General features: G+C 38.8%; 4 protein-coding genes and 2 non-coding genes across 6 annotated transcripts; 2 read left to right on the top strand and 4 right to left on the bottom strand.

Moving 5' to 3' along the window:
• Positions 1 to 645: 645 nt before the first annotated feature.
• Positions 646 to 2,502, bottom strand: LOC114366001 (loricrin). The gene is made up of 2 exons (XM_028322762.1): positions 2,418 to 2,502; positions 646 to 2,131 (listed from the first exon to the last, which is right to left on the bottom strand). Exons 1-2 carry the CDS (start codon positions 2,482 to 2,484, stop codon positions 810 to 812), a joined length of 1,389 nt encoding a protein of 462 aa, XP_028178563.1. The 5' UTR covers positions 2,485 to 2,502; the 3' UTR covers positions 646 to 809.
• A 3,629-nt stretch (positions 2,503 to 6,131) lies between these two features.
• Positions 6,132 to 7,080, bottom strand: LOC114365995 (glycine-rich cell wall structural protein 1-like). The gene is made up of 2 exons (XM_028322755.1): positions 6,932 to 7,080; positions 6,132 to 6,697 (listed from the first exon to the last, which is right to left on the bottom strand). Exons 1-2 carry the CDS (start codon positions 6,999 to 7,001, stop codon positions 6,309 to 6,311), a joined length of 459 nt encoding a protein of 152 aa, XP_028178556.1. The 5' UTR covers positions 7,002 to 7,080; the 3' UTR covers positions 6,132 to 6,308.
• A 1,698-nt stretch (positions 7,081 to 8,778) lies between these two features.
• LOC114365996 (keratin, type II cytoskeletal 68 kDa, component IB-like) lies at positions 8,779 to 9,591 on the bottom strand. The gene is made up of 2 exons (XM_028322756.1): positions 9,465 to 9,591; positions 8,779 to 9,239 (listed from the first exon to the last, which is right to left on the bottom strand). Exons 1-2 carry the CDS (start codon positions 9,532 to 9,534, stop codon positions 8,908 to 8,910), a joined length of 402 nt encoding a protein of 133 aa, XP_028178557.1. The 5' UTR covers positions 9,535 to 9,591; the 3' UTR covers positions 8,779 to 8,907.
• Positions 9,592 to 11,194: 1,603 nt separating this feature from the next.
• LOC114365993 (ABC transporter A family member 4) lies at positions 11,195 to 27,799 on the top strand. Its single transcript, XM_028322753.1, has 31 exons — positions 11,195 to 11,444; positions 11,755 to 11,864; positions 12,163 to 12,336; positions 13,595 to 13,750; positions 14,158 to 14,374; positions 14,493 to 14,672; positions 14,773 to 14,939; positions 15,036 to 15,146; positions 15,265 to 15,388; positions 15,632 to 15,792; positions 16,324 to 16,497; positions 17,512 to 17,577; positions 17,685 to 17,820; positions 18,187 to 18,445; positions 18,706 to 18,791; positions 18,876 to 18,991; positions 19,625 to 19,729; positions 19,833 to 19,918; positions 19,995 to 20,070; positions 20,321 to 20,428; positions 20,991 to 21,143; positions 21,560 to 21,673; positions 21,883 to 22,039; positions 22,288 to 22,410; positions 22,530 to 22,724; positions 22,829 to 23,107; positions 23,491 to 23,732; positions 24,571 to 24,718; positions 26,175 to 26,385; positions 26,774 to 26,975; positions 27,258 to 27,799. The coding sequence occupies exons 1-31, from the start codon at positions 11,195 to 11,197 to the stop codon at positions 27,588 to 27,590; spliced, it is 5,019 nt and encodes a 1,672-aa protein (XP_028178554.1). The 3' UTR covers positions 27,591 to 27,799.
• Positions 12,712 to 12,784, top strand: TRNAF-GAA (transfer RNA phenylalanine (anticodon GAA)). The gene has a single exon. It is a non-coding gene; the product is annotated as a tRNA-Phe (tRNA).
• On the bottom strand, positions 13,079 to 13,151 carry TRNAF-GAA (transfer RNA phenylalanine (anticodon GAA)). The gene has a single exon. It is a non-coding gene; the product is annotated as a tRNA-Phe (tRNA).
• Positions 27,800 to 27,857: the final 58 nt, after the last annotated feature.

Raw genomic sequence — 27,857 nt, 5'->3', positions numbered from 1 at the left:
TGGGGCTCAGCTGCGGACATTGAAACTGTGTTCGTTCTGCAGAAGAGAGCAGTGCGGGCCATTTATAACCTTGGACCCCGATTTTCCTTGAGAGAATTCTTTAAGGAGATTAATATACTGACAGTAGCTTCACAGTTCATTTATGAAAACCTTTTATATGTTCGCAAAAATATAGAGCAATTTACTAGAAAGAGTGATTTACACAAGTTCAATACAAGAAACAAAAATAAACTTGCCGTTCCAAATTTCAGACTGCACAAGATTGGTAATTCATTTATGGGGAAATGTATTAAACTTTTCAATAAATTACCACAAACTATTGTAGAATTGCCCATTCATAAATTTAAAGCACATATCAAAAGCACCTTAATGAAAAAGGGCTACTATAAAGTTGATGATTATATAAAGGATAAAAATGTTTGGAATGTTTAACTACCTAGCTCGCATTAATACTTATGACTATAATTTGTATATTTTAAAGACTGTAAAACCTTGAAAAGGAGGCTGACAATAGTGACTGAGTTTCTTGCGCTGCTTCTTCTCAGCACTGGCCCATTTATTGTCCCGAAGCAGTGGTAGGGTTAATATTGGGACGTGTAAAAGCGCTTTTTTAAAGCCTATTTGCAAAAATAAATGAATTTTATGAATTTTTTATGAATTTTAGGTATAAAAAATAAAATAAGAAATCAAAATGTTAACAAATTCATTTATTTAACAAGCAATTTATTAATATTAATAACTTAGGTCAATCGTTTCCATAGCTGTTCACAAATTCCAAAAATAATTTTCTTTCATTATCTTTCGTTACTTTAACCTCCAACAGAAATGGCTACCGCAGATCCACTGTGACTCTTGGCGTTGCTAAGGGCGTAACTACTCTTGCCGCAAGTAGAGCAACTGGCTTGACCAGCCGTCTGTAAACCTTGAGATGCCAAGTTCAGGGCCCCACTAAGCGCGGACGAAGCATCAGCACCCGCTCCCCCTGAGTATCCTCCTTGGGCTGCAAGAGACCCAGATGCAGCACCTTGTCCGAAGCCACCACCCAAGCCAGAAACTTGAGAGTTTCCTTGATTTCCACCCACTCCAAATCCTCCTTGAGCACCAGAACTGCTTTGAGCTTCAGACGCATCAAATCCTCGGCCTTGACCTTGTGAACCTTGAGAAGAAAATCCAGAGTCAAAGTTACCTTGGCCTGCTCCACTGCTGTACCTGCCAGAAACGCCGCTGTTCTGAACTTCATAATGATGTCCGGATCCAAAGTGCCCGTTTCCTCCGTTATTTCCTCCAAATGATGAAGCCCCTTCTCGCTGACTTTCAGATGAAAATCCATTTTGTCCATTGCCACCGAACGATGAACTCTGGGCCGAAGATGCAGCATTACCAAAGTCTTCAGTATGTCCTGCCCCATATTGTTGATTCGTCTGTTGGAGGAAACCTCCATGGTTTCCAAATTGTCCATTATCCTTGCCGCTTGAAAAACCACCTTTGTATTGATGGCTTTGTATTCCCTCTACGTCACCATCTCCTCGACCTCCAAATGCTCCAGAATGTCCGCCATTACCACCGCCGTAATTGCCTCCGAATGATCCACCTTGCGCTGACGATGACGAGGAGCTTGATTCCCCTGTTTGACTATCTTGCTGAAGCCCTTGACTGTTAAAATCTTTACTACCTCCAGAATGATATGAATAGTGAGATTCTTTGAATCCTCCGCTAACCACTTTGTTACCGCCAGCGTATCCACCAGCAGAGAAATCACCCTTCACACCTCCAGATTTGGCAAAACCAGCCCTATTTGAGGTACCAAATCCAACTCCATTTGATCCACTACCAGAGCCAGATCCAGAATTGGCCGATCCGTCAACTCCTGAACCAGCTGAGCTTGATGCTAATGAGAACGCTTCGCCAGAAGCTAAGGGGCTTGGTATGGCTGCTGCAGCTGCGCCGCTAAAGACAGCGTTTTGAAGACCGTCAGAGCTTCTAGCTAATCCACTCCAGTTTTGGGTGCGGAGTATTGGTGGGGGTGGTGGTGGTACACCAGGCGGAGGAGGAGGTGGTGGCGGGGGACCAGGTGGTGGTGGAGGACCGCATGTGCTGCAAGGTGATCGCGCTACCCTCTGCAGTGGGATATCTGAAACGAAAGTTAATTTTAATTAGACATTTGAAACACAATTTCATATAATTAAGCACGACCTTAGTCTTTTAGGGAAAAGAGTATCTTTGGGTTGTTTGTTTACTTCTTTAGGATATTATGTGACTCTCTCATGAAATAGGAAAGGTTGTAGAAACTTATTCTTTATTGCTAAAATGTAACTGAATAAAATAAGATTTAAGTTCTATTTGATCCTACAGCTACAATCAAAATTTGAATAGAACATAATAAGAGTACATAGAAAACTTAAACTGTGCACTCGTACCTTCATTTTTAATCACAGCGCTGTAAGCTGTGGCGATGACTGCCAAAATAATGATTAGTTTTGCCATCTCGTCGTGGTATCTGTATCGTTCTGGCTATTGGAATAACTAGCTCTTACATTTATAGTAAACCAGATTGTGTCAAAAACACTTCTTCGAATAGCAACAACTAACCAATAGTGCAATCAAATTGGAAACGCAAACAGTCGCGGAGGAAATTCACACGGTTGTATTAGAGTTGGACTGTTCATACAAATTATGCATAAGAGCCGTGGTAAAGACCAAGATTATGATTTATGATCTCATATTGACATTAAAAATAGGTTTGATTTCTGAGAATAAAATTGCATTAGTGCTTTTTGGCTATGCACTAGCCTTCAATTGATAATTCACCTGTCCTGTAGGTAATTTTTATTATCATCATTATTCATTACAGTTTCAATAACACCTAAGTAAGCATATTCGACTGAAGTTTGTTAAAATATTTTATAAGTTACAAGAAATCGGAGAGTGCAGTCGGTTTAATTTTATGGATAGGTTTCGAAAATAGGAAAAGAAATATTTATACAGATTTCATGATCATCATACTCATCATCATATCAGCCATGACGTCCACTGATGAGAACAAAGGCCAATTGGGGGACAATGATTTCCAGATTACTCATTGTTTCTTCACGAGATCAAATTAGGAATGAGGAGATCCGTAAACGAACTGAAATCGCTGACATAGCCTAGAGTACAAGCAAGATGAAGCAATGGGCAGATTAATGATCTACACTTATAATAAATCTGTAAAGATGTCAATTCTGTACATGAAATATATTTAGAAAATAACTATCAGGGTGATAAGTGATCGATACTGATGCCAAAAATGCAATCAGTAAAATTTTTGTCCGTCTATCTGTCTTTATTTGTTGTTTATGTTTATTGTCTATTGTGTTGTTTTGTGTTAGTTAAATGTTTGTCGAGTGGTTTTCTATCCTATTCTTTATTTATCTATCTATTTCATGTAACTTTGATCTCATAAAATATTATGACTAGTACTTATTCAAATTATTTTTACAAAAACAACCAATAAGTAACCAGAGTGAATAGTTGCCAACTTTTTACACTACTGACTACTGTACTGCTGAGTACTACTCCTTATAATTATGTTTTTGGGTTCGTGAATTCATAACAAATTGTTGATGTGTCTTCAAATTTTTTTGTGATTGAGGATTCTGTGTGAAGCTAAATTAAAAAATTCATAAAATTCATTTATTTTTGCAAATAGGCTTTAAAAAAGCGCTTTTACACGTCCCAATATTAACCCTACCACTGCTTCGGGACAATAAATGGGCCTGAGAAGAAGCAGCGCAAGAAACTCAGTCACTATTGTCAGCCTCCTTTTCAAGGTTTTACAGTCTTTAAAATATACAAATTATAGTCATAAGTATTAATGCGAGCTAGGTAGTTAAACATTCCAAACATTTTTATTCCTTTATATAATCTTCAACTTTATAGTAGCCCTTTTTCATTAAGGTGCTTTTGATATGTGCTTTAAATTTATGAATGGGCAATTCTACAACAGTTTGTGGTAATTTATTGAAAAGTTTAATACATCTCGAGCTCGAGGCTTGATCATCACTTTGCTTGATATACAGGCCAAGGCTACCTTGTTATGGATAAAAATACCTATAATATAATTCCATACGGTCTACATCGCATTAATGACATGGTTAAGGTTGTCTATCTAAAAAAAAATAGTTAAACGCACCGGATTCGCATGGGTATTACTATGTGTAAAACCTTCCTCTTGAATCATTCTAACGTAAATGCGCCTATTACCGCCAGTTTAAGCTGTCTTCGGATAAACGTTAGAAAATTAGATATAAGACGTGGTGATAGAAAAGACACTTTAATTTATTTATAACAATGATGAAGTAATCTTTGAATTCAAGTAGTAACAATGAGTATACAATCACACAATAATTAATAAATAGCAATTTAATCTGAAAAAGCAGTTGTTTCTATTACCGACCTATAGACGAGGTGTGTTTCTATTAACGTTTTTTCTGTTTCTATTACCGACCGCTAAGAATATTGCTCTTCAATTGGGTATATTCCAAGAGGCACGGGTTCGATTCCCGCTCACAGGCTCGGGAACCACTTGATTTTTTCAAGTTAAATTTGTTTTGCTTTTAGTTTTAGTTAAATTTGTTTTTTTTTTGTTATTTTTTTTAATTATTAAAAGAGAAAAGGCATGCTTCTCGAAAACAAATAAATAATCAAGCAGAAATAGTAAAATAATAAATTCCTCTATTATACTTGATTACACGGTACCCGGTGTTCTAGTGAGTAGTGGGGGTCATTATTTAATAAAATTTAATTTTCATTTAATATTTTATTTCTATTTTTAATTTGACTATTATAACTTTTAATTAGTTTTTGATTGATTTTAATTGTGTATTTTAATTTAAACTATGGACAATTGGACAATGTCTATATAATTATTTTAATTTTTTTTTATTAATCCAAAAGATCTTAAAAAGTTACATAGTAGTTGTGATAACGCATGATTGGTTAGGTGTCATGTCATAAATGTTAGTTATATACAAAATACAGGCTTATAAGTCTTCGCAGGTGGCGTTATAGTTATGAGGCGGTAATAGAATTAAGTATGAATATTACTTTATTCTATTAGCGACCGTAAAAAAAAACAGTAACCAGCTAAAATATCTACTTTAATGAAGACGTGATCAGTGAAGTGCCATTTTTATTAGGTTTTATTTTATATCAAATAGGTACTAATTAGAATTTAACAGGTTTTTATAAAATCTATTGTCATACATTATTAGAGATATTCTTTAATGTTCATTGCAGTTTTATTCCAAACCTATGACAGTTAACATATGGCGTTAATTGATTTAATTATGTGAAATATTCTTATGAATCGATAAAGATAACAAAATGGAGGTTAAATGCGTAATTAAAGATATAAATACTAAAATAAAAAACGTTATCAAAATTCTAACAACGCCATGGGTCGTTATTAGGAACCAAATTATTAAAAGTGTTTCTATTACCGCCCTTATTTAAAATTGTATTTAAGCGACAAAAATACAGCGAGAGGGCTATATTGAAGTTTTATTAAGGAAACTAAAGTACGAATTAATATTGTTATGCAAAAACGTGTTGGTATACTTATTTTAAATGTGTTAAAATCGCTAATTAATAACAAGGTGCACCTTAAGTAGCTGGGAGCGCGTCAGTATGAAAAGTGCGCCCGTTGCGGGCGCGTCCCATTTAATGTCAAATAACTCCGTTTACTGGTTATTTACGAACACAAACTTTAATCGTTGTGATAGTCAATAAACATATCTAGATATTTTTTAGGTAAAGTGTTTTCTGGAACCTGTTATTATGTCTTTCATGAAAGAAAGGAAAATAGGGCGGTAATAGACTACAAATTTTGGGGGGTCGTTAATAGGCGCACTTACGTTATCTATTGTTGAAACCACATTAATTCATTGTGTAGTTTAAAACATAAAGTACAGACAGAGTAACTTTGATTTCTATGTAGAGATGTAAAGATGAATGCTATGATTCAGCAATCATAATAGGTACAAGGACATTTTCTTTTGTAGGTTCAAGCGACATTGGGTTACATTTTAAGAAAAACACGAAATGTGGTCGCGATCCTCATCAGTGACGGACCGAGGAAGAAGAAGAAGCTACGAAGGATATTAGGTAGGTAGTAAAAGGATATTTTTATATCATGTATTTATTATTTCTCTAGTGCAATATTATCAACTAGATTATTTAAACATTCACTGCATATTTAGTGGTTCCTAAAAAAATTTCATGTTCTCTTCACAACAAAGTACTTATACAGCTAGGTAATATCACATTGTTCACTTCCCAAATCCACCGGCACTTGAACTTGCTTGCGACTGCGCAGCGCCTGATCCCCCACCACCGATGCTTATGCTCTTCGAAATGCTGATGGATGGAGCGCCACCGATCCCGCGGCCACCAAAAGCGCCACCGAATCCAGAGCCACCGAAGCCAGGGCGTCCACCATAGCTGCCAAATCCAGGACCACCGAATCCTGGGCCACCTGGGCCATAGCCGAAACCGGGGCCGCCTCCAAAGCGCCGATAGTTCTGGCCACCGAAGCCGCCGCCAAATCCACCACCGTAGCCTGGGCCGTAGCCTCCACCGCCTCCGAAGGCGCCAGCCGAGGCCTGGGCCTGGGATTGACTGAACCCTCCAAACTGAGGTGATCGGGCTACTCTGGTAGCTGGAAAGAGAAAATAATTGATTAATATGAGATTTGGAATTTGTTGTTTTTGTTTTTTTGGAAGTTTTTCAGTCAGAATCAACTGAGTTTTGAAAATGTTTTGTTTAAAATAATTTTTTTGGCAAGTTTTCATTCAAAAAGAGGAATTAAAAAAAAAACATGTTGGATTTCAAAGCCAAACTGAGATTTTTTTTGGAAATTAAGAAATAGATGTAGCTAAAATATTGTACGCACCTCCATCAACTCCAAACAGACTGAGGATCACCAGGACAACTAGTCCTGCACACACTAACGCCTTTATCATTATGTTATTCGATTCTTTGCTATCAGTGAACAATGCCGACAAACGTATGATATTGACTATTTATATGCGCCTCTGTGGGTACGTAAACAGTCGGCATTTCCAATTCGAGCCTAACTGACAATGTACACATCGATTCTCGCGGGGACTCGCTAAGGCGGACTATGATTGTTTTCGTGGTTTGTTTTGTTATGGGGAATTGGGGATTTTTTGTAAGCCATGATGGAGTGATGCTTTTTAGAGTTGTTAGTATATGTGCGTTTATTTTATCTCAATTTAACAAATAAACTATTATTATTTCATCCTTGCACATACTATGGGTTCATCAAGGCTTCTCTCATAATTATTCCTCCTCAATTGTAATAAACTTTCGCAATTTCGCGAGAACAATAGTGTCTAAACAAACCTAAAAAGGATTTAGGACGCTATTTGGATCAAATATGTAATTGCTCAATAATGAATAATAAATAAATAAATAAATAATTGTTATAAAAATGTATCTAGTCATATCAATTTTTAAAAACCTTAACTCTACAATTGACAAATTAGTTATCTATGCAACAATCAGAAGAAAATGCTACAATAGGCAAACAGACAGACAACTGTAATTTCGAATCTACTAGAGGTTTACAGCCTTCCACAAATGAATAAGATGAGTATAATCGCTACGAGTAATAGAGTCGCCCAGGTCATAGGACTCAGAAAATACGCGGAACACGCCTTCGGGTTTTCCAATATAGTTGATAAACAAATAATGTCATTTTAGAGTTATTAAAAGCAAAGGACATCTACGTACATAGGATATACCTTTTATTTATTTACTTCCTTCTTTTCCTAATACACTAAGTATTACCAGTATTACGCAGTCAATAATGTACCCAGGAATTATTTGTTGAACCTTAAATTGAACTGGTAATAGTTTTAATCAAATTAATAAGATATTTCTTATTCTTTATTGTGGTTTGTAATTGGTCTAACTTTACTTTTTAGATAGTGAATACTTAATTCACATTTTGTATGTGAGTATGTTGATTGGATAATGTAAAAAAACGACTAATAGATTCCTAAACATGGACGGACATAAATAAATCATCATCATCATTATCATCATCATCATCATTATCATCATCATCATCATTATCATCATCATCATCATTATCATCATCATCATATTATCATTGAGTCGCTGTAGGAGCACGACCCTCTCGAACTTTCCATCAGGTCAGATGCAGGCCAAGAGCTTCCTCGTTGGGGATAAAGAAATTAGGCAAGGGGATGCCGGTTTTAGACTAGGCGCAGACCACCGATTTTTAGTTGGCCGATAGTTGTGCCCGATTTTAAATTGTATGAAGAATCGGCCATATATTCAAATCGGTGTAATGTGCGCACTTCCATACATGCCCATACTGATCAACTGCCCGACTAAACTATCGGCCGACAAAAAATCAGTAATTGTTGTTATCTGACAAAATCTAGTAGCGCAGGAAATTCAAGATTTTTGTTATCTACGTATAAATTAGCATAATTTTGATGATTTATTTAACATTGTATTGTTTGTTATCAAAGAACCTATTAAAATGTTTAGTTAATTATTTGGGAATATCTACGTCTGATTTACTTGGATACCTCTCAATATAAAAGTACATAGTAAAAATTCCAAAAATGATTGTAACATAGTAGCATTCCCCTATGGACTTTAAAAGTTAGAGCATGTCTGGATGTGGAAGTAGTAGGAAAAGGAATATAAAAATAAAAGGTATACAAATAGGAATTATTTACCATTTTATTATAATATGACTTCAATTTTCCAGCTTTATTAACCAAAACTATTCTATTAACATAACTATTAACATTATTCAATCAATAAAAAATCACAAGAACAGTATTTTATAAAGTCTTAAAATCACTTTCAACCGGATCTTGCAGCCGAGCTGGCTTGCGATTGAGAACTACCACCGCCTGTGCTGATGCTGACACTCTTCGAGATATTGATAGTAGGTCCACTTCCACCAGAGCCACCGAAGCCAGGGCGTCCGTAATTGGCAGGGGGGCCACCAAATCCTGGACCACCAGAGTTGTACCCTCGGGCAGAAGGGCCGCCAAAGCCTGGGCCTCCAAAGCCAGGACCTCCTATGCTAGGGCCACGGGCAGAAGGGCCGCCAAAACCGGGACCTCCGCCGAAGCCGCCGCTTGATGATTGAGCACTGGCTTGGCTGAAGCTACCACCACCGTGATGAGGAGCTGGAATAAAAAACAAATGAAGATCACTTTGAGTAAGGTAAGTGTTGTTGCACGATAAGAATAATTTATGTTGGAGGGTAAATAAAACGAGAGAGTCCGTAAACAATACAAATAGGTTTGGATTTAGCTTGAAAGGATTTTATAGGTACACCAACATTTCAAGAATGTAGAGAGGAATTTAGATGTCATTTAATCTAAATTATAAATGTTATTATTTACTCGTACCTGCATCAACTTCGAAGAAGCCTAACACAACCAAGAGACCCAGTCCGATACACACAACCCGAGACATCATGGTAGTAGGCTACATGCAACAACTAAAACCTATTTCTGATAACACGCCTATTTATAGCCAGATCCTATATCTACAGTGGAAACTATCAGTTTGAGAGGCAGTGAGAATTTTCACACAATTTGTCCGAATGATTGGTAGAATAATAAACTTATGAAAACTTTAAAGGAAAGTTACTCGTATAATCAAAACTAGTTGTAGGAATGTTCACATTACCTAGTAGGATAAGCAAAAGGACTCGGCAAACGAAAGGTCTCGGGTTCGATTTCCACCTTAAGGCGATGATGGCGATCAATCGCCATCGCTGCACGCCGGCTGATCGCGTGTGATCGCGTTGGTTTGGCCGAACCTTTCGTTTTTTTTAAGTTATTTAAAACTGAATATTTTGTAAATGTTTGCTTGAGATTTTACCACACATGGCGCAATTACTATAAAACCATTACTTAATAAATGTAACATGAACAACAATTCTGGTAAAATAATAACATGAAAATATTTGTTGATATTATTAGATACGTAATGCTGACAAGAAGTTATTAGGCCTTTAATTGACAATATTGTGGACCAGGGATATTACCGAGTACCGGACAGCAAAACCAATGTTTGCCGTTTAAATTAACATCTTGATAGTGAGTTCACTTCGTTTATATTAAGCGAATTGATTAGCTAATAGCGACTCAAAAATATCGTATCGTGATCCCTATGATAAACAAACATGAACATTAAGTATACCAGATAATAAAGGCGCTGAAAACCTCTTTTTGGATTGCTATGTTTCTAGAGACACTATTGTGAGACTGAAAATCAGCACTTTGTTGAAACATTTGGTAAATATCATTTATTTATCTCTGTAAATTGCAGAGAAAAACATTTACCTACATTACTTCGGTTTCGTTATTTTCCACGAAACCATTCTGTATAGCTGCAGTACCTACTTAATTCCTCTATTTACATGTTTATAGTCAGGTATTATTATTCTGTGGTCAGGCCTAATATTACAGAAAACAGGCCACAATATTGATGATTTTGTTATAAATACTTTTTAATGATCTGTCTGAAATAAAACCTTTTTTCAAAAAGATTAAATAAAAAAACTATTGTCAAGTGTCATGAAAATGGCGCCATTTTTGGCGTCTGATCGTTTTAATTGAAACTGATGATTTTTAATTGATAAAATGGATATAACTAGAATATTTACCGAAGAAGAAAAGAAAGGCGTTGAGGAGAAAAAGCCAATACGGAGTAAATTTCAGCGTCACATAAACGTTCTTACGTGGAAATGTTACTTACAAAGACAGTAAGTTTCTACTTGTAATAATATTTTGTGAATAAGATTGTTAAATAAATAAAATATGGAATATTATAATAAATCGAATCACACGTAGGTACGTACGAGTATGTGTACATGCAATTTTTAATCTTACAACTAGCTATGACCGTGACTGTGTGTGACGCAATGGTGTGACGTGTGAAAATAGTTTCAATAATAATTTCTCGTTTTTGGCACATTTTTCTTTACTACTCTGCCCCTATTGGCTGTAGGGTGATGTTAAATAGCCTAAAGCTTTCCTCGATAAATGGGCTATTGAATCGGACCAGTAGTTCCAGAGATTATCCCAAAAAAAAACTCTTCAGGTTTATTTACTAGTATAGTACAAACAAAATGTACCTATATTTTAGGAGGCGATGGCCCATACTCCTAGCAGAGACGTTGTTTGCCTTCATCTTACTCCTCATAGCGGTGTTCATAGCCAAGCCAGTATTCCTGACGCCCCTCCAGACAGAACCTGAGCCCCCATTAGCATCAGCTGATTTGTTAGCATCGCTGCACTCCAAGAACTTGGTGGGGTATGCGCCTAACACTCCGCCTTTTGTGACCATTATGACCAGAGCTGCTGAGTTGTTACAAACAGGTGAGGTTTTATTTTACAAATAAAATAAAATAAATAAATAAAATTTATTAGGTCTTCACTGTATCATGCTACGTCATCACATCATGTGGTCAAAAGTAATGTTGGGACTTATTCACTAATAGATATTTAACCAAGAAATTTCAAAATCTTTTTCTTTTCTATTCTCACGCTCTTCTCTCCGACTTTATTAAAAAGCGGCTTTCCTGATGTAAAGGCAATCCGGGTAAATAGCCAACAATTCGCACGCAAAAAATAAAGTATTTAAATCATTCTAAACAACGATACTTCAACTGTGTGTATTTATTTTCAGAAATAATGTCTGCAGAAACGGAGGATGATTTAAATAACATGTTATATTTAAACCGTTCTATGGGATCACCGCTAACTAACCCAGTCATATGGGTCATTTGGAAGCCAAAGGTGTAATATAGTTTTTAATTTTCAGTCCTGCGATCTTTGCTTTTAGTCAAAAGACTAGTCTCGCAAAAGGAGGCAGTAAGTTTGTGATGCCATACAAGTGTTTTAAGTACAAGCTTTCTCAACAACTACGTAGTGAAACTCTTTTAACCCTTAATTAGGTACCGCCCAACAGGCATATTCTTTTATTAGTGGTACAGCTATTACTAACAACTTTTCCCGACCTCATAATGTTAATTCCAAGAGGTCAGTTGTCATTGTAACGTTATTGCTACCATGACATGCAGCATGTTTCTTACAGGATGGTAACATGTGGAAATTCAGTATCCGCAGTACCGAGAGAGCTCGCTACGCTACTAGTTCAGATACCAGCGTGCATCCCAATCCACACTTGCGCGCGGGTTTCCTCGCAGTACAACTGGCCGTCAGCCAGGCCATCCTGGAGTATGCAAGCTCTAGTCTTCCTAACTATGAGGTACGCCTAGTTAGAAGTACCTCACATCTCTAGTTAGACGGCTTGTTATATGCTTATAAGTACATTCCACTTGAACTCCAGTACTGTAGGCTTGCATACATAGGTATAATGGGTTTTTACTTCTCACAGATTCAAAGTTTATGGTTGTACCAAACAAGAAATGTAGAGAGAGAGAGAGAATTCTAGATATTGTTGTGTAGAGCCACTTGGTTATTTAAAAAAGTCGCAAGAGTCTACACTGTACAATTAGTGCATGCATAGTTTCTGTTTTCAGTTTATGTGATTCTTGAATGATTGGTTATCTTACTTATGGCGATAAGCCAACATCCAAAGTTAAATTCATAGTCACATACAAATTATGAAAGTTCAATACCAGCCGAAATAGCTCAGTTGGGAGAGCGTTAGACTGAAGATCTAAAGGTCCCCGGTTCAATCCCGGGTTTCGGCAGCTTTCAAATATAATATTTTGCTAAATATTAAGCTGAAGGTTATTTAAATACTTATTTGTAATGGTGGTAATATTTATTTTTATTTGATCATGTGCATTTTTTGCGTTTCGTGCGTTTATAGCATACTAAATAGCTGAGATATGAGTTTCTTTTTACATAGGTAAGTAATATTCCTTAAGAAACTGTTGACTTTTCCCAAGTCCATTTAGTTACTGTTGTACATAAATTACACATTGGTACTATTACCTACTAAAGGCAAAAAGGATGCCTATAAACAAAATTATTTAAAAAAATGCCGAAACCCGGGATTGAACCAGGGACCTTTAGATCTTCAGTCTAACGCTCTCCCAACTGAGCTATTTCGGCTGATAATCTATATATATAAAAATGAAACCCGTTTCGCGTTGTCACGGCATCACGTGTGAACGGCTGAACCGATTTCGATAATTCTTTTTTTTAAATGTTTGTGGAAGTCCAAGGATGGTTCTTACGGAAAAAAATATTAAGAAAATCTCTACGCTAAGGCGGTACGAAGTTCGCCGGGTCAGCTAGTGGTTTAATAAAAGATCGGGGCAATTTTCACTAAAACCAATCAATTATTATGTACAACAATAGGTATGAAATAAAATACATACTTAGACGTAACAGCAATTCATCCCATTTTGATAACATTGACTAAATAAGTTATCAAAATACCTATGTAAATGTTATCGGACCGGTAAGTTAATATTTTACATTATTATGATAAAACGTAAATAATTTCTCCGTACGTAGAGTTATAGTAAAATAAGACTAGAGTTTTTTTTCAGCTAAGCCTGGTGTCAATGCCAGTTTCTCCACTGATGCAGGAGAACCAGGTCCGGCGTGCCATATCTGGCATATTGCTGTGTCTGACCCTGGCGCTCATACCACCTGTCATTGAGACCCAAGCGTTAGTGGTCCAGGAGACACATAGTCGATTCAAGGTAATCCTCCAAACTCAACTACAGACAGTTGATTCAAGTATTTACAAGTCAGAAAGTAATTACAAAATTTTAGATGCTTCCCACTTGGGCATGGTGCTAGGAACCTATTAGCCCAAAGCTCCTTTAGACAATGCAACGATGACAGAATTAATTTCGTGATTGCGTGAATGCTAAGAAAGTAGTTGCATACTAAAAATTAAGTAGCAAAGGGATTATAGCATTATGGGCTGATTTTTCAATCGTCGGATAACTTTTAACTGAAGAATAAGTTTGGCACATTCACAGTTTCAGTATGGGAACAAAATATTTCAAAATGACAAGGCTATTCTTCAGTTAAAAGATATCTGACGATTGAAAAATTTGGCTCTACCCACTGCAAGAGCCAATGACCATGCTTTTTCTTTCAGAGAGCTGTAAGAATGCGCAACGTGGACTTCTCAACGCTGTACATAGCGTGGCTGGTCTACGCTTACCTGACAGTGCTGCCTATCTGCGTGCTCGGTGCCTTGACTCTTATCCTCATCTTCCGCTGGATCCACCTCCTCTATGCTCTCGTTATCCTGCTTGCCTACGTGTCCGTGATGATTATGCTTGCACTTATTATGGCGATGTTCCATAACAAAGGTATGGTTATATTATTATCAGCTATCTGTATTAATGATGTTGCATCCAATACAAAAAAAAACTTATTAAGCACCTAATGCCTTTTTCTGTTTTGCATTTAACATTATCCTGTTTGCAGCCTGGATTGCTTGTCTATGGAGCACTTTGTTCACACTGCTGCAGACGTTTCTAGGGGAGCTACTGGTTCACCACCGCTACGATCTCAAGCACGGAGCCCTGACATTTCTCTTGCATATTGCACTGCCACCTTTAGGCTTGGTGCATGCTTTGAATGAATTTGCGCTTCTGCAAACTGGACGTGAGAATAATTGCTTATATGAACTTGCTTCAAAATTGCATTTCTTATTAATTTACGACCTCAATTGCTTTTTTGTCGTATATTACTTTCCCATATCCAGGTGGTGCCTTCCGTGGAGCCAAGCATTCTCTATTGTACACTATTCTCGTGTGGACTATTATGAACATGCTTTACTTTGGCATATTGATGTTGATGCAGCGAACTATGCGTAACAAGGCCATTGGCGGTCAAGTCTCTTGGAAATCCATCATCTTCAAAAAGGTCGAGGTAAGAAATTATTAAATTTCATCCATCCCTCTTGATCCACACTTGGTTAAATTGATAGATGTGAAATACGGTTTTTTTACTATACTTTTGTTCAAGGACAAAAATAAACTGAATAGAATAGAAACTCCAACTGGGAAGGAGCTTGAAAAGTTGCAAGAGGTAGATGAGTTGGTTGCTAAAGCAATAAGCTTTCGTAGCGTGTCGAAGGTAACTTTATGTGTCTAGTTATGATTTTATTCTATTTATTTCTGAAATGTATCTTTGTTTTACCTTGACCTGCATTACACCTTGACAAGCTATTGTAAAAAGTAATAACTGTTTTTAGAAAATCATGAACGCGCCAGTCCTTAGCAACATAACGCTGGACATCTACCGCGGGGAGTTCACCATTTTGTTTGCAGAACGCATCCAGGAGAAGATGATTATCAGTATTGAAGATTTGTTGACAGGTCTCTATGAATCATCTATTCTTATCATTGATTGGAACGTCGTACAAATGCACTCTTTTATTAAATCAATGCAGAGGTCAGACTCGTTTACCTAGCAAGATTATTCAGTCTAAAAATAAGCGAATTGTACTTCACCTTTTTGACACTATGAATCATGTGCATGACATCATAAGTGGCCTAATTTAGGTCAACGGTATACCTCACCAGTATCAATAGAAATAAGTCCATATTATTTTGGATTAGGTTTGACCCAGCCAGATGAAGGCTCGATCACCGTGCTGGGTCAGACCCTGACCTCGGGCTCGTACTTCATGGCGGCGCCGAATATGATGGGCTACTGCCATCGCAACCGCGTGCTAGTCGAGGACCTGACTGTGGAGGAGCACATCATTCTGTTTGCTGACGTTAGTAATAGAATTACATACTCTTTGTAACGCTTATCATAAGATGAGACCGTTGTAATATCGTACCTTTTACAGCTTTTTGAAAATGAATGGACGGCTGTTTCTGCTGAATCTATTTTGAAGAAGGTTTACAGAAGTTTTGTAGTGTTTTGAAATTCACATGAACTACATAGCAAAGTTGCGGGTGTTCATTTGTCTAGAACCTAGAAATACTCTTCGTGGAATTCATTGTAGGTTTCGGATTGGTGAATTCAGTTCATATTCAGAAAGAGAACCATGCTGATTTAATTTTGCTAGACGAATAGAAATATCATCAACTCTACATGATAGATACTGAGCTACCAGCTTAAAAGCGCTTTCACATTAGGGCGTTAGTAGCGCGACTGCGCAGCGTTTTTATAATGTGAAGGCATGCATCCGCTGTCACATAGTATGAAATTTTGTCGCGTATGTCGCGTTGCTAAATCGCCTAAATGTGAAAGCGCTATAAAGGAGAAGACTATAAGACACACTATCATGAACTGATTGCAGATCTGCCTCTGGCAAGAGTCGAAGCAGTACGTGAATGAGTTCACGCACATGCGCATGCGGCGGCTGGTGGCGGAATGTGACCTGGAGTCGGTGCGGCACGAGTACGTGCGCAATTTGGGCGGCTACTACCGCGCGCAGCTCAGCTGGGCCATCGCGCTGCTGATGGAGCCGAGGGTTTGACCTTCTCTTGACTATCTTATTGCATAAATCACAGCTGAATTGACAATGGGCCGGGCTCATAGTACGCAGAACTGACGGCCGATGAGGCAGCAAGGTTCTGGAGTGGAGCCCGCGTACCGGAAAACGCAGCAAGAGACGTCCACCCACAAGGTTGACCGACGACATCATAAAGGTAGCAGGAAAGCGCTGGATGCAGGCCGCTACCAACCGGGCAACGTGGAAAGCATTGGGGGAGGCCTATGTTCAGCAATGGACGTCCTATGGCTGAGATGATGATCTTATTGAATAATAAATGATGTAGGTTTGATCTTCGATGGAGGGAGATTGCCCAGTAAGAAGATAAGCGACTCTATTTCATCAAGTACTTGGTCTATGATTGGGCGACCTTGCCTAGAAAAAAAAGCCATTTCACCATCATCATCATCATCACGGCGTCCCAATATTTTTTTTTGTCGTGAACGAATTCACGCACATGCGCATGCGGCGGCTGGTGGCGGAATGCGACCTGGAGTCGGTGCGGCATGAGTACGTGCGCAATTTGGGCGGCTACTACCGCGCGCAGCTCAGCTGGGCCATCGCGCTGCTGATGGAGCCAAGGGTTTGACTTTCTCTTGACTATCTTATTGAAGAATAAATGAGGAGGTTTGATCTTCGATAGAGGAAGTTTGCCCAGTAAGAGATGATAAGCGACTCTATTTCATCAAGCACTTGATCTATGATTTGAGCGACCTTGCCTTCCATCATCATCATCATGCTGTGCCATTGCCTTGCTGATGAAGCCGAGGGTGTGATTCAACGGTCATTTTTAAGTCTTTTTATAGGCTTCTCTTGATAATCTCATTGGACAAAAATGGTACCTAGATTAGATCTACGATGGAGGAAGTTTGACCAGTAAGAAAATATATTTACTTAGCTCTATCTCATCTGTGATATATCTGAAGATGGAGGTATTGTCACTACACAATAAAACATCTTATCGAAATCATTGATGCCAAATTAATCTTTCAGATAATTTTCATTCCAAACTTTACGGACAAACCGAATTATGTTCAAGTTCTGAAAGACAAAATCATGGTATGTATTGAAAAGCAAAAAACACATAACGCATCGCTACTTTAGTTGACTTAATGTGTCAGTGTTATTGACTAGTAAACTAGTTAATTGGTTTTTGTAATTTTTAGCAATATAAAAAATATGTCACCATTATACTTCTGTGCTACACGAGCATAAATCTGGAATATGCTGACAGAGTTTTCATCTTTGATAGTAAAGTACTGGTGTTCGGCGGCACTCCAGCTTATATGTTTTTCAAGTATGGTAAGTATACAGCATTTTAACTTGCGCTAAAAGTTCTTATTCATTGTTTTATCCAATACCTAAAGTCCTAAAACTTAGGTTCCTAATTTGGGACAGCACACATTATTAAATGGCACTTCTTACGCAGTGATTTCACGTCCGTATTCACAAACGATGCTTGCTTAAGTGAAGAAGAAAATCGAACACACAGCATTGAATATAGCTCTGTGATTGGTTCGTGTGTCACCCTGTGTGTCTACGCGCACTGTGAGACCTCATAGTAATGTATGTGAATACGGGCGTCAGCCTTCTATCTAAAGTGAGGAGAGACCTGTACCTATAGAAAGTATTCTTTTCATTTTATACAGGTAAACATTTATTTTCTAGGTCGAGAATACCGAGTACGAATGACCTTTCGCCATGGCAGCAGTACAGACAACGAGAACATAGCTCTACTTCTGGAGCGAGCGGCAGCAGCTGGAGCCACAGTGCGAGCTCATTTAGGCTCTTTGATGATTCTGCGACTACCCGCGAGCCCAACTGCCAATGTCGCTTCTCTGGTCAAAGATCTTAACGACAACGCTAACGAGTATGGCATAATTTCGATGAGCATTAGCTTGCCGGATTCTGAAGAAGTCAGTCGGAGGTGAGAAGCCTATTTTCAGCAAGATATTTTGAATAATTTTACCTTTACAACCCGGTCGAGTTAACTGCGCACCTGGAAGCCGTGACGTCATATTGATGTTTACGGACACGGGGCGAACGCGTGGAGGTAAGTGGAAGGGAGACGCATTCCAGCGAGGTGCGAAGTTAACTTGAATAGGTTGTATACGAAGTTTATTGTGAAACCTTGCTCTTCGATAAACAATATATTATTTAAGTATTATTAGATATAAATATTTTCAGAGCCATAAACGAAGCACGAGCTGCTGTCCATGAAACCTCCCCGTTTCACCACAACCTCGGGAAAGAAGCTTTAAAAAATATAGCCGGTAAACAATATTTTTACTACATAATGTTCATCGTTTCATTTGATTTACTATTAAATATATCAATAATTTTGTCAATAACCTTAGAGCCATGCCCATGGGTCAGGAAGAACACAAAGACTGTGAACATGACGCATCTTAGATGCGTCAGTTGGAAGTTTATCTCGTACTATCTCTACTACAAATCGGTTTTCTTTTTGACGGTATGTGCATAATATCCTTTAAAAAAATACGCCTTACTTTAAGTCTAGCGCTTAACTCAGTGCCTAAGGTATGGTAGCGGCACGGGAGGGTGTTTTTGTAACACAAACGTCAGCGAGACTTCAGATCTTCTTAAGATTTATTTTATGCTCTGTCATGTCAATATCACCCCTCCCGCGCCACTCTCATACCTCAGGCACTGACTGAGTTAAGTATCCTCGGATACTTTAACCTTTTCAACGCCAATGACGGATACCTGTGTACATCAGGTTGACCGCCAACGACGGATTAATCCGCCTTAGTAGGCGCGCACACTGTTGATTTTTAGTTGGCCGATAGTTGTGCCCGATTTTAAATTGTATGAAGAATCAGCCAAATCGAATCGGCGTAATGTGCGCACTCCCATACATGCCCATACTGATCAACTGCCCGACTAAACTATCGGCCGACGAAAAATCAACGGTGTGCGCCTATTCTTAAAAATGATGTCAGTAATAGGCTAATTGAGTATTAAATAAACTGAATAATAATAGTGATTGTATTGATATCATAATTTATCAAGCGTGGCGTCAGAGTGATGGCTTTTGTATTTGACGTGGCGCTGAAAAGGTTAATGTATGGCATTTCCATTACAGATTTTAGCAACGCTGATGGCAGGAATTTTCATCGGAATTTCTTTAGCTAGCATTTTATCACACCTGGACAAAGATCGTGATGCTAAGAAGATATTGCATGGTGAGGTAAGTCATTGCTATAGGCAGAAGGGGGCATAAAGGGTTCTTCCATAATAATTATGTAATTAATATCTTAATAATTGATTTATTATTTGTATCGTATCCTTAGATCCTGACTGTGGAAGCATTGCAACAAAAGACGACTTTGGTTCTGCGTTCTGATAAATCCATTGATGCAAGATCAGTCGCTAAAGCGTTTGTATCATTTATTTCTTTAAACCGATCTCGGGTGTCTTTAAGTAGACGAGTTTCTATTATTATTCTTGTCCAGGTACGTAATGTCCGAGACTAAAGCAACTGCAAACGAAGTTGAAGACATGTTCTATACGGCATTAGCAGAAACTGAGGTATTTATGAATATTTAAAACAAGCTTATATAACATTTTAAACCTTCGCGATCCATTTCAACTAAAAAAGAGAATAGAGCCTGCTTGTGATCAGGGCTGCAGCATAGCAGTCAAAACGTCAAACCGTGAATACCTACTTATGTAACTCTTTTGAAAATGTCGCGTTGAGACCACCCGTGTTTCTCTATTTTATTACGCTTAAAATTAGATAGGTAATTTATATTCAAAATGAATTGTGTTTTTATTGCAGAGTCTGACGGAATACCTGGTGACACGAGCTATCGACTCTCCTCAACATTACGTGTACATGTTTGCCTATGGCATGGATGTCTCCAGTGACGGCTTGAACAAACTCACGGTGTGCTTAAAATTTATGAAAATCTTAGTTCTTGAAAGTATCCGCTAGGGACGCTGTATAAGATGACGTTTGGTGTAATCGCGCTAAGATCCCAGATCTTTAACATCTAACATGACGTGTAGCTAAAGTTTCCCAAACTATGGGTTGCGACCCAAAGCTGCAGTGGTGGGTCGCGAGCGAACATTGAGTGGGCCCTGCCTGTAGAATGACACACCACCCTACCGATCCAACCGCTCTGGGCAGCAGGCGACTTGTCAGCCGGACGGATTGTAATTTGAAAAGTCCATTATTTAGGTTCATATATTGGTAACGGTTAATTATCGTACAGGTGGGTCTCGAGTTTGGGAACTTGTATTTCATGAGTCGTAGCCCAGACAATTTTGGGAACCACTGGTGTAGAGACTATTCTTCCAGTCATGGGGACCGGCATATACACCGCATTGTCAAAAGACCAAGTGGCTGAAATTGAAAAGTTATCTGCGTGCTGCAATTCTAATATCAATTGTTTACTCAATATTGATCTATTGAGAGTTGAGACTCTCTGTTATGTTATTTCGACCAGGTGCAAGCGCTGTACAGCCCCATCCACCACGACGAGGGCGCGGCTGCGAGGTCCCTGGCCCGTGTCCACATGGCCCTTCTCCGTCATTACACCGCCACTCTCGACGCCTCCATACAGGTCATAGACGACCCACTAGCTTTGGATCTGACACCGGTACGTAAAATATTTGGAGTCTAGTTTTGGCTGGTTTGCGGCTAAAGCTAAGCGTCCACTTGTCGGTATCGTACACAACGGACGCATCGTACGGAACACATCGTATCGGATGTGCGATGCGTACGATGCGTACGATACCGACATTGTGGACGCTTAGCTTAAAAAGGATCAAATGTTACGCTAAGGTTTAACCACGGTTAAGACAATTGCATACATATAAATTGTTACAATTTAACTTAACTCTACATGAAGCCATCTTTTGCTAATATTATTATCTGAGATGTTTACATAATACTATACTGATTAAATTGCTGCGCTTTTTCTGCTGAAAACAACTGTCTCTATGTTTGTTTAAAGCGTTAATTCGAATCAATAGACATTTATGGACAGTCTAAAAAGTTTTAAATGTTTTGCAGTGGATGAGATATGCTGGTAGAGCACCCCTTTTGATTCAGTTCCTACTCATCTTGACTATTTCCCACATCACTCTCATACCTTCGAAAGAGCACGGCATCGTGAGACATTTGCAGGTAATTACAAAAACTACGTAATCAATCAACGTGTTCTTAGATTAGACATAAACAACATGGAATGTTAATCTCACAGAGAATCTCTCCTTTCAACCCCAGTAGCGCACTTCTTCTTCTGCAATTTTCATTTTCGCCTCGTTGCTAAAGCAGTGCTTGATCTTCATTTGTTTGGAAATTATTTCACTAAGCATGCGAATTTTCTTCTCCAGTGTCGAGCAATGAACTTCTCACCAGCTAGGTACTGGTTGTCGATGTACTTCTGCGACCTGGTGTTGTACTGGCTGCTGGTGGTGATCATAACATTCGTCATGGTTGGCATCATACACATCGTGGTGCCATTCGAACATTTCTCGTATGGAGATCTTGGTTAGTTTTTAACTTCATTCTGTTGAAGCCAAATTTTGTTTGAAACTGCATTTTCAGCTTTGTGTAATCACTTCCCTAACTCCCATTTTCCTCCCTAACAACAATTTCCCATTGTTTTCGTCTATAGATTCTTATTCTCATAATGGATCAATTACAGAAAATATTACTCAAGCCGTGTGTTTTAATGGCATCATCATGATTATACGTATATTTATATCAATATCTTAGGTAAGTTCGTCTATTTTCAGCGGTGGTTCCCATTATGCTCATCGTGTACGGCATAGGCTGCATCCCACAAGCTTACCTCTTCAGCATAGGGCCCCAAGCAGCTCTGAACACCATGACCTTCATTATTGTGAACGTCGTATTTGGTAAGTTTCTTTCTTCTTGAGGTAGGACCAACTAAGGAGATATGAAAAGTTTTCTTCTTTAGTCAGGTAGGAATGTACTTTTAGGGTCCTACTTTTTGATTAATCGTGTGATGTTCCAGGAGAGACTACAGTAATAGCAAAACTGTTTTATGGAAGCGCACTTAACTATGCGCTGTACATAATGCGGCTCTCGCCACAGTTCAATATGGCCTATGCCTATGTGAAGATCAAACAGATATTCCTCTACAACAGCGAGTGCGTTATTATCAAGTCTAAAAACTTGTGTTCGTCGAAAATTCTTCATAAATGCTGTGGTAAGTAATAATCCTCACAATACGTTCCTTTTATCGAAAAATATAGGAGCGATAGTATTTAAGTTTTATGATCATCCATCGGCGTTACTTTTTCAATCACCCAGAAAAATGCGGCGTCCTCCAAGAATGCTTTCAACGGAGACCCTACTTCACAATGAAGCCGGGCATCCTCGTGGAATTGATATCGATGTTGGCTACAGCCGTATTCTTTACCGGTCTCCTCTTGCTATGGGAATATCGCCTCATCCATCGGTTACGCAGATATGTGGTATCTTTCTTCTTGATAACGGAGAAGCAGCAAGTGCAGGAACAGTTGACCCAGGGCGCGGCGAGAGAGAAGGCTGACGTACAAGATAAATTGGCACAGATTAAAGCCAAACGAAGTAAGTTTTTCAAACTATAAGTAGGTATAGGCAGCAATCTTTTAATTGCTGTTACATAGATGCTCAGAAGAGTTACTGGATGAAACTGGGTAGATATTTTAGACTTAGTGTCGTGACTTAGCCTTAACCAAGCAGATAGGTAGCATCTACAGGACTACACCAAAGATATACAGAGATCGCTTTTAGCGATAAGAACGCCTAAATTGTGCCGTATCTTTTGTATATTTCTTTCTTTATCTTTTCTTGTCCTGTAGGTCGTACAACAAGTGTGTCCTATCTATCTACATTTAAATGTCTACCTTAATAAAAGTAGTTAACATTTTGGTCCTGCCATTTTTAAATATAAAAGCAAAAAAGAGTCACCATAAACTTTGTCATACCAGGCGAGAAGGTGGTCACGTACGGGGAATACCTGCTAGCAGTCAACGTCTCGAAGAAGGAAACGGGCATGTTCATCCTTCGCAACATCCACCTAGGGCTGGGCAAGGGGGAGGTGCTAGCACTGTCCGGGCTGAAGAGACACGGTCGGCTGAAGTTATGCGAGATCCTCGCCGGGTACAAGATACCGAGTGCGGGCGAGGCGTGGTGCATGTCCAAGTGGACGCTGAAGTCGGAACCTTATTATGTAAGTTTATTTAGAGGAGATAAGTCGTCAGGCAAAGCCATTGCTTCTTATACCTAGTTGTAAGGCTGAAGAGATGCGGCTGACTGAAGCTGTGCTAGATCCTCGCCGGGTACAAGATACCGAGCGCAGGGGAGGCGTGGTGCATGTCCAAGTGGACGCTGAAGTCGGAGCCTTATTATGTAAGTTTATTTAGAGGAGATAAGTCGTCAGGCAAAGCCATTGCTTCTTATACCTAGTTGTAAGGCTGAAGAGACACGGCCGGCTAAAGCTGTGCGAGATCCTGGCCGGGTATAAGATACCGAGTGCGGGGGAGGCGTGGTGTATGTCCAAGTGGACGCTGAAGTCGGAGCCTTATTATGTAAGTTAAGAGACAGCTCATCCAGCAACGCACTGTGACTTCTTACATCTACTTAGTTGTAAGTCTGAAAAGACACGGCCGGCTGAAGCTGTGCGAGATCCTGGCCGGGTACAAGATACCGAGCTCGGGGGAGGCGTGGTGCACAAGTGGACCCTGAATAATGAGCCTTTTTATATAAGTTTATAGAAGACAGCTAAGTAATCAAAAAAAGCACTGTGACATCTTATACCTAGTTATGAGGCTGAAGAGACACGGCTGACTGAAGCTGTGCGAATTCCTGGCCGGGTACAAGATAAAGAGCACGGGGAAGGCGTGGTGCATGTCCAAGTGAACGCTGAAGTCCGAACCTTATGTAGGTACATAGGAGACAGCTCGATGCAAAGTACAATGTGGCCTTTGTTCACGTTAATATTGATGATTATCCACCAGATTTTTTAAGTAAAATTCTTACTTCAATTCTCTTTTACCATTATGTTTCAGTACTCCCGTAACATCTCACTCTGCTGCGAAAGGGAGCCTCTTCCTACCTGGATGCGTGTGTACGACGCCTTAGTATTCATAGCCGTGCTGCGTGGAGTACCATGGAAATACGTTCACAATGAGCTACAGAACTATATTGATGCTTTAGGTAAGATACTGATTTGCTTCTGTACCTCTTTCGTCTTCGAATCGTTTCCATATTCGACAAAATTCGATACTCAACCGTCGAATCAAACGATAACGTGACAATTTTGATTCTCAAAATAAGTTTCGTGCAACCATTTCTCATACTAAGTTCACTTTACGACACGTTCACAAGGGCGCTGTTGTAGTTTTCGTAACTATAAGTAAATCTTTTGATGGCGATTCGAATCATGGACCTATAAAAAAAGTCGGACGGAGTCTCATCAACAAAATACTGTGATATTAGGATACACCAGCTTGCCTGTACGTACAGGCCGGCACGCACACATTCACACCCTGTTACACCACTTCGAGAGCAAACTTCACACAGTTGACACATTTAAGCAGCGAAAAAACAACACGAATAGGACATGTCTTGTGTGATGAAATTGTGTAAAACCGTTCTGTTCGAACAAACAAAAATTAAGGAATCACATTTCACAGGTAAAATAATAATCCAATCACTTATTTTCCGACATTAAAATATTGAAATTAATTGAAATCAAACGTCATTCACTCGAAAAAATAATACGTCAAAGACCAGTGTTCTCAGTTATTTACGTGGGAAAATTACCCGAAATATGGGAAATTAATAATGATTTTAGGACTTTTTAGTTATGTATTACGCATACTATGGAAATAAAATAATTTATCATAATTATTGTGTTTTAATGGGATATATTTTCATAGGCAAATTTGATCCTTCCCAAAAATGTGGAACTGCGAAATTCAAATTTTCTTACATTGATTGCAAGTCAGTGTCAGGTTGTATGTTAAAAAATATCTATCAGAGATAATAATAATATATTGATGATGCATAAGATTATGATTATAATGTACACAAGATTCGTAATTTGTAACTGCGTGAATTATTTTTGATCAACATTATGTACATACCCTGACACACTGACTTGCAAACAATGTAAGAAAATTTGAACATTGAAAATTTCGCGCCTACCTCAACGCATACACCTTTCATCCTTTTAAAATGGCACGGAATAATTCTGTCTACATTTCCAAGTAACATCTGCCGATCTATGTTTTTCTTAAAATAAATGGGTAAAATGTTTTGGCTAACATGGCATCCCTAAATTCACTCACACAATAGACAAACGCCAAAATTTTGCGTCACAGTTTTGTTGTAGCGCGAGTTCCGTCCGCCTTTTTTTATAGGTCCATGATTCGAATACGCAAACGATTCGAACTCGAAAGTTTTTCGTCCTAGCCGTACCTACTGATTTTTTTTTATGCAAGACAAGGCACGTATTTGACCGCAATCTGAGACTGCTTTGCTTTTGCTTTGTAATCTGCTAATAACATTGTCAGCTTAGTTTTTTAAAAAAAGCCACTAAGATTTTCATTTAACTTTTACATAAGCAGCCTATCTATGCAGCTGTGATTAGCTATATGCTTGCCTTCAGAACTTCACGATCAAGCCCACACTCGTATCTGCGACTTGCTACCTAATGAGAAGACCCGTCTGCACTTCGCGGCTGCAGTCGTCGGCGCACCAGCTGTCTTGATCCTGGACGAGTGCACGGCCTACCAGAAGTACTCCGTCAGGAGGGCCATGTACTACATACTGTACACGCTGAAGAAGCGCGGTCACGGCATTTTCATCTGTTCTAGCAAGTATGTGAAGTCATACTTAGTTTTCAAACTTCCATAACAAGGAACTTGTAATAGGATCACCATAAATGTTGAATACTTTACTTGACAGCTATATTTAAGGTGCAATTTAATGCGTTTATGTAAAAGGAACCACTACTACTTATGTAGCCGAAATGAGCAGGTAAATATGGAACTTCAAAAGGATAGCTTAGTAATAGCTAGATGAAAAAATTGTAGCGTTCCTTAACGGCTGCGTTCAGCAATGCTGCTGAAAGATGAGTTGCTATGAATATTATTAATCCTTCTGCGTATTTTACAAAACTTGATATTCTGGTCTTTCTCAAGGCTTCACTCAATTTTGCTTTTGCTTATTTGTTCAATTTTGCTTATGTTTATTTTTAATTAACAGTGTCGAAAGCCACTTGCCAGTGACGAGCAACCTGGCTATCTTAGTGGACGGACACATTTACGACATCGACACCGTAGACGCCCTGGTGGAGCGGTACAGCCATAAAGGCTACACGGTCGTGGTGCACCTCAAGGATGAGGTGGAGGTCACGAGCATGTTCGCGGAGCACTTTCGAAACTTCGTCATCAATGATATGACTGAGGTACTAAAATAGATCCTTGTACCAGTCCTTAACATTTTAGCTCACGTAACGTAAAAAAAGAAAACCCTATTCAACCTGCACCTAAGAGAGCTTTTTCAAATAAATATACTTTACTTAGTTATTAACTTTCTCCTAATACTCTGAACAATCGTAGCTATAGAGCCGCTACAGCTAAGCTCTAAAGCCTTTCATAATTCAAATTCATAGACCGGCAGTCACAGTCGGGCAGTTCTCCTTATATTTTACGTAGGTATACCTACTTAAGTGCGTTTTTGTTGGCAGGTATTAGTCAACATACAAGTTCTAGACAACGACCTTAACTGGTCAGAAATTTTCGAAAAGATGGAGTTGCTTCAAGCGCAGAACCCTCAAGTATACTCGTACATAGTGTCTGCTATCCCCATTGATTACATCTACAATTCGATCATCACCAACGAGCAGGGTTTGACGCCGTCTACGGACTTTTTCTCCGTGTTCTGCATGAAAAATGCCTTCGCGCAACAAACCAGGAGGAGGCCATGGCCAGAAACAACTAGCAGACTGCGGACTTTTGAAAAGAAGTATGACATTACTAGACTGAAGGAGTTGCCGTGGTCAGTCATATTCCAGAGGTAGATTTGATTTAGTTGTTTTCAGTTCTTGTGAAAGTAGGTATTTTGTTAAGTTGATAACATAATTATGTTTAGTTTTTGTTATTATGCGCGTTAAGTTTTCAGTATTCGAGCTCAAAACTTAACACAGGCCAGTCTTAAAATGAGTCGCCGACCAACACTGCGGCGGTTAAAGGGTTAAGAAGGGTATGAGATTATGTTAAAATTATACAATATGATATGTTATTATTAATTAAGCACCAAGCAGGTTGATTGTTATAAGGACAATACT

The sequence above is a fragment of the Ostrinia furnacalis genome, unplaced genomic scaffold (genome assembly GCF_004193835.3).
Source record: "Ostrinia furnacalis isolate ACB-3 unplaced genomic scaffold, ASM419383v2 OfSCF0469, whole genome shotgun sequence".
Taxonomy (NCBI): Eukaryota; Metazoa; Arthropoda; class Insecta; order Lepidoptera; family Crambidae; genus Ostrinia; species Ostrinia furnacalis.
Note: the sequence above shows the minus strand (reverse complement) of the source record. Positions and strands in the feature narration are given on the sequence as shown.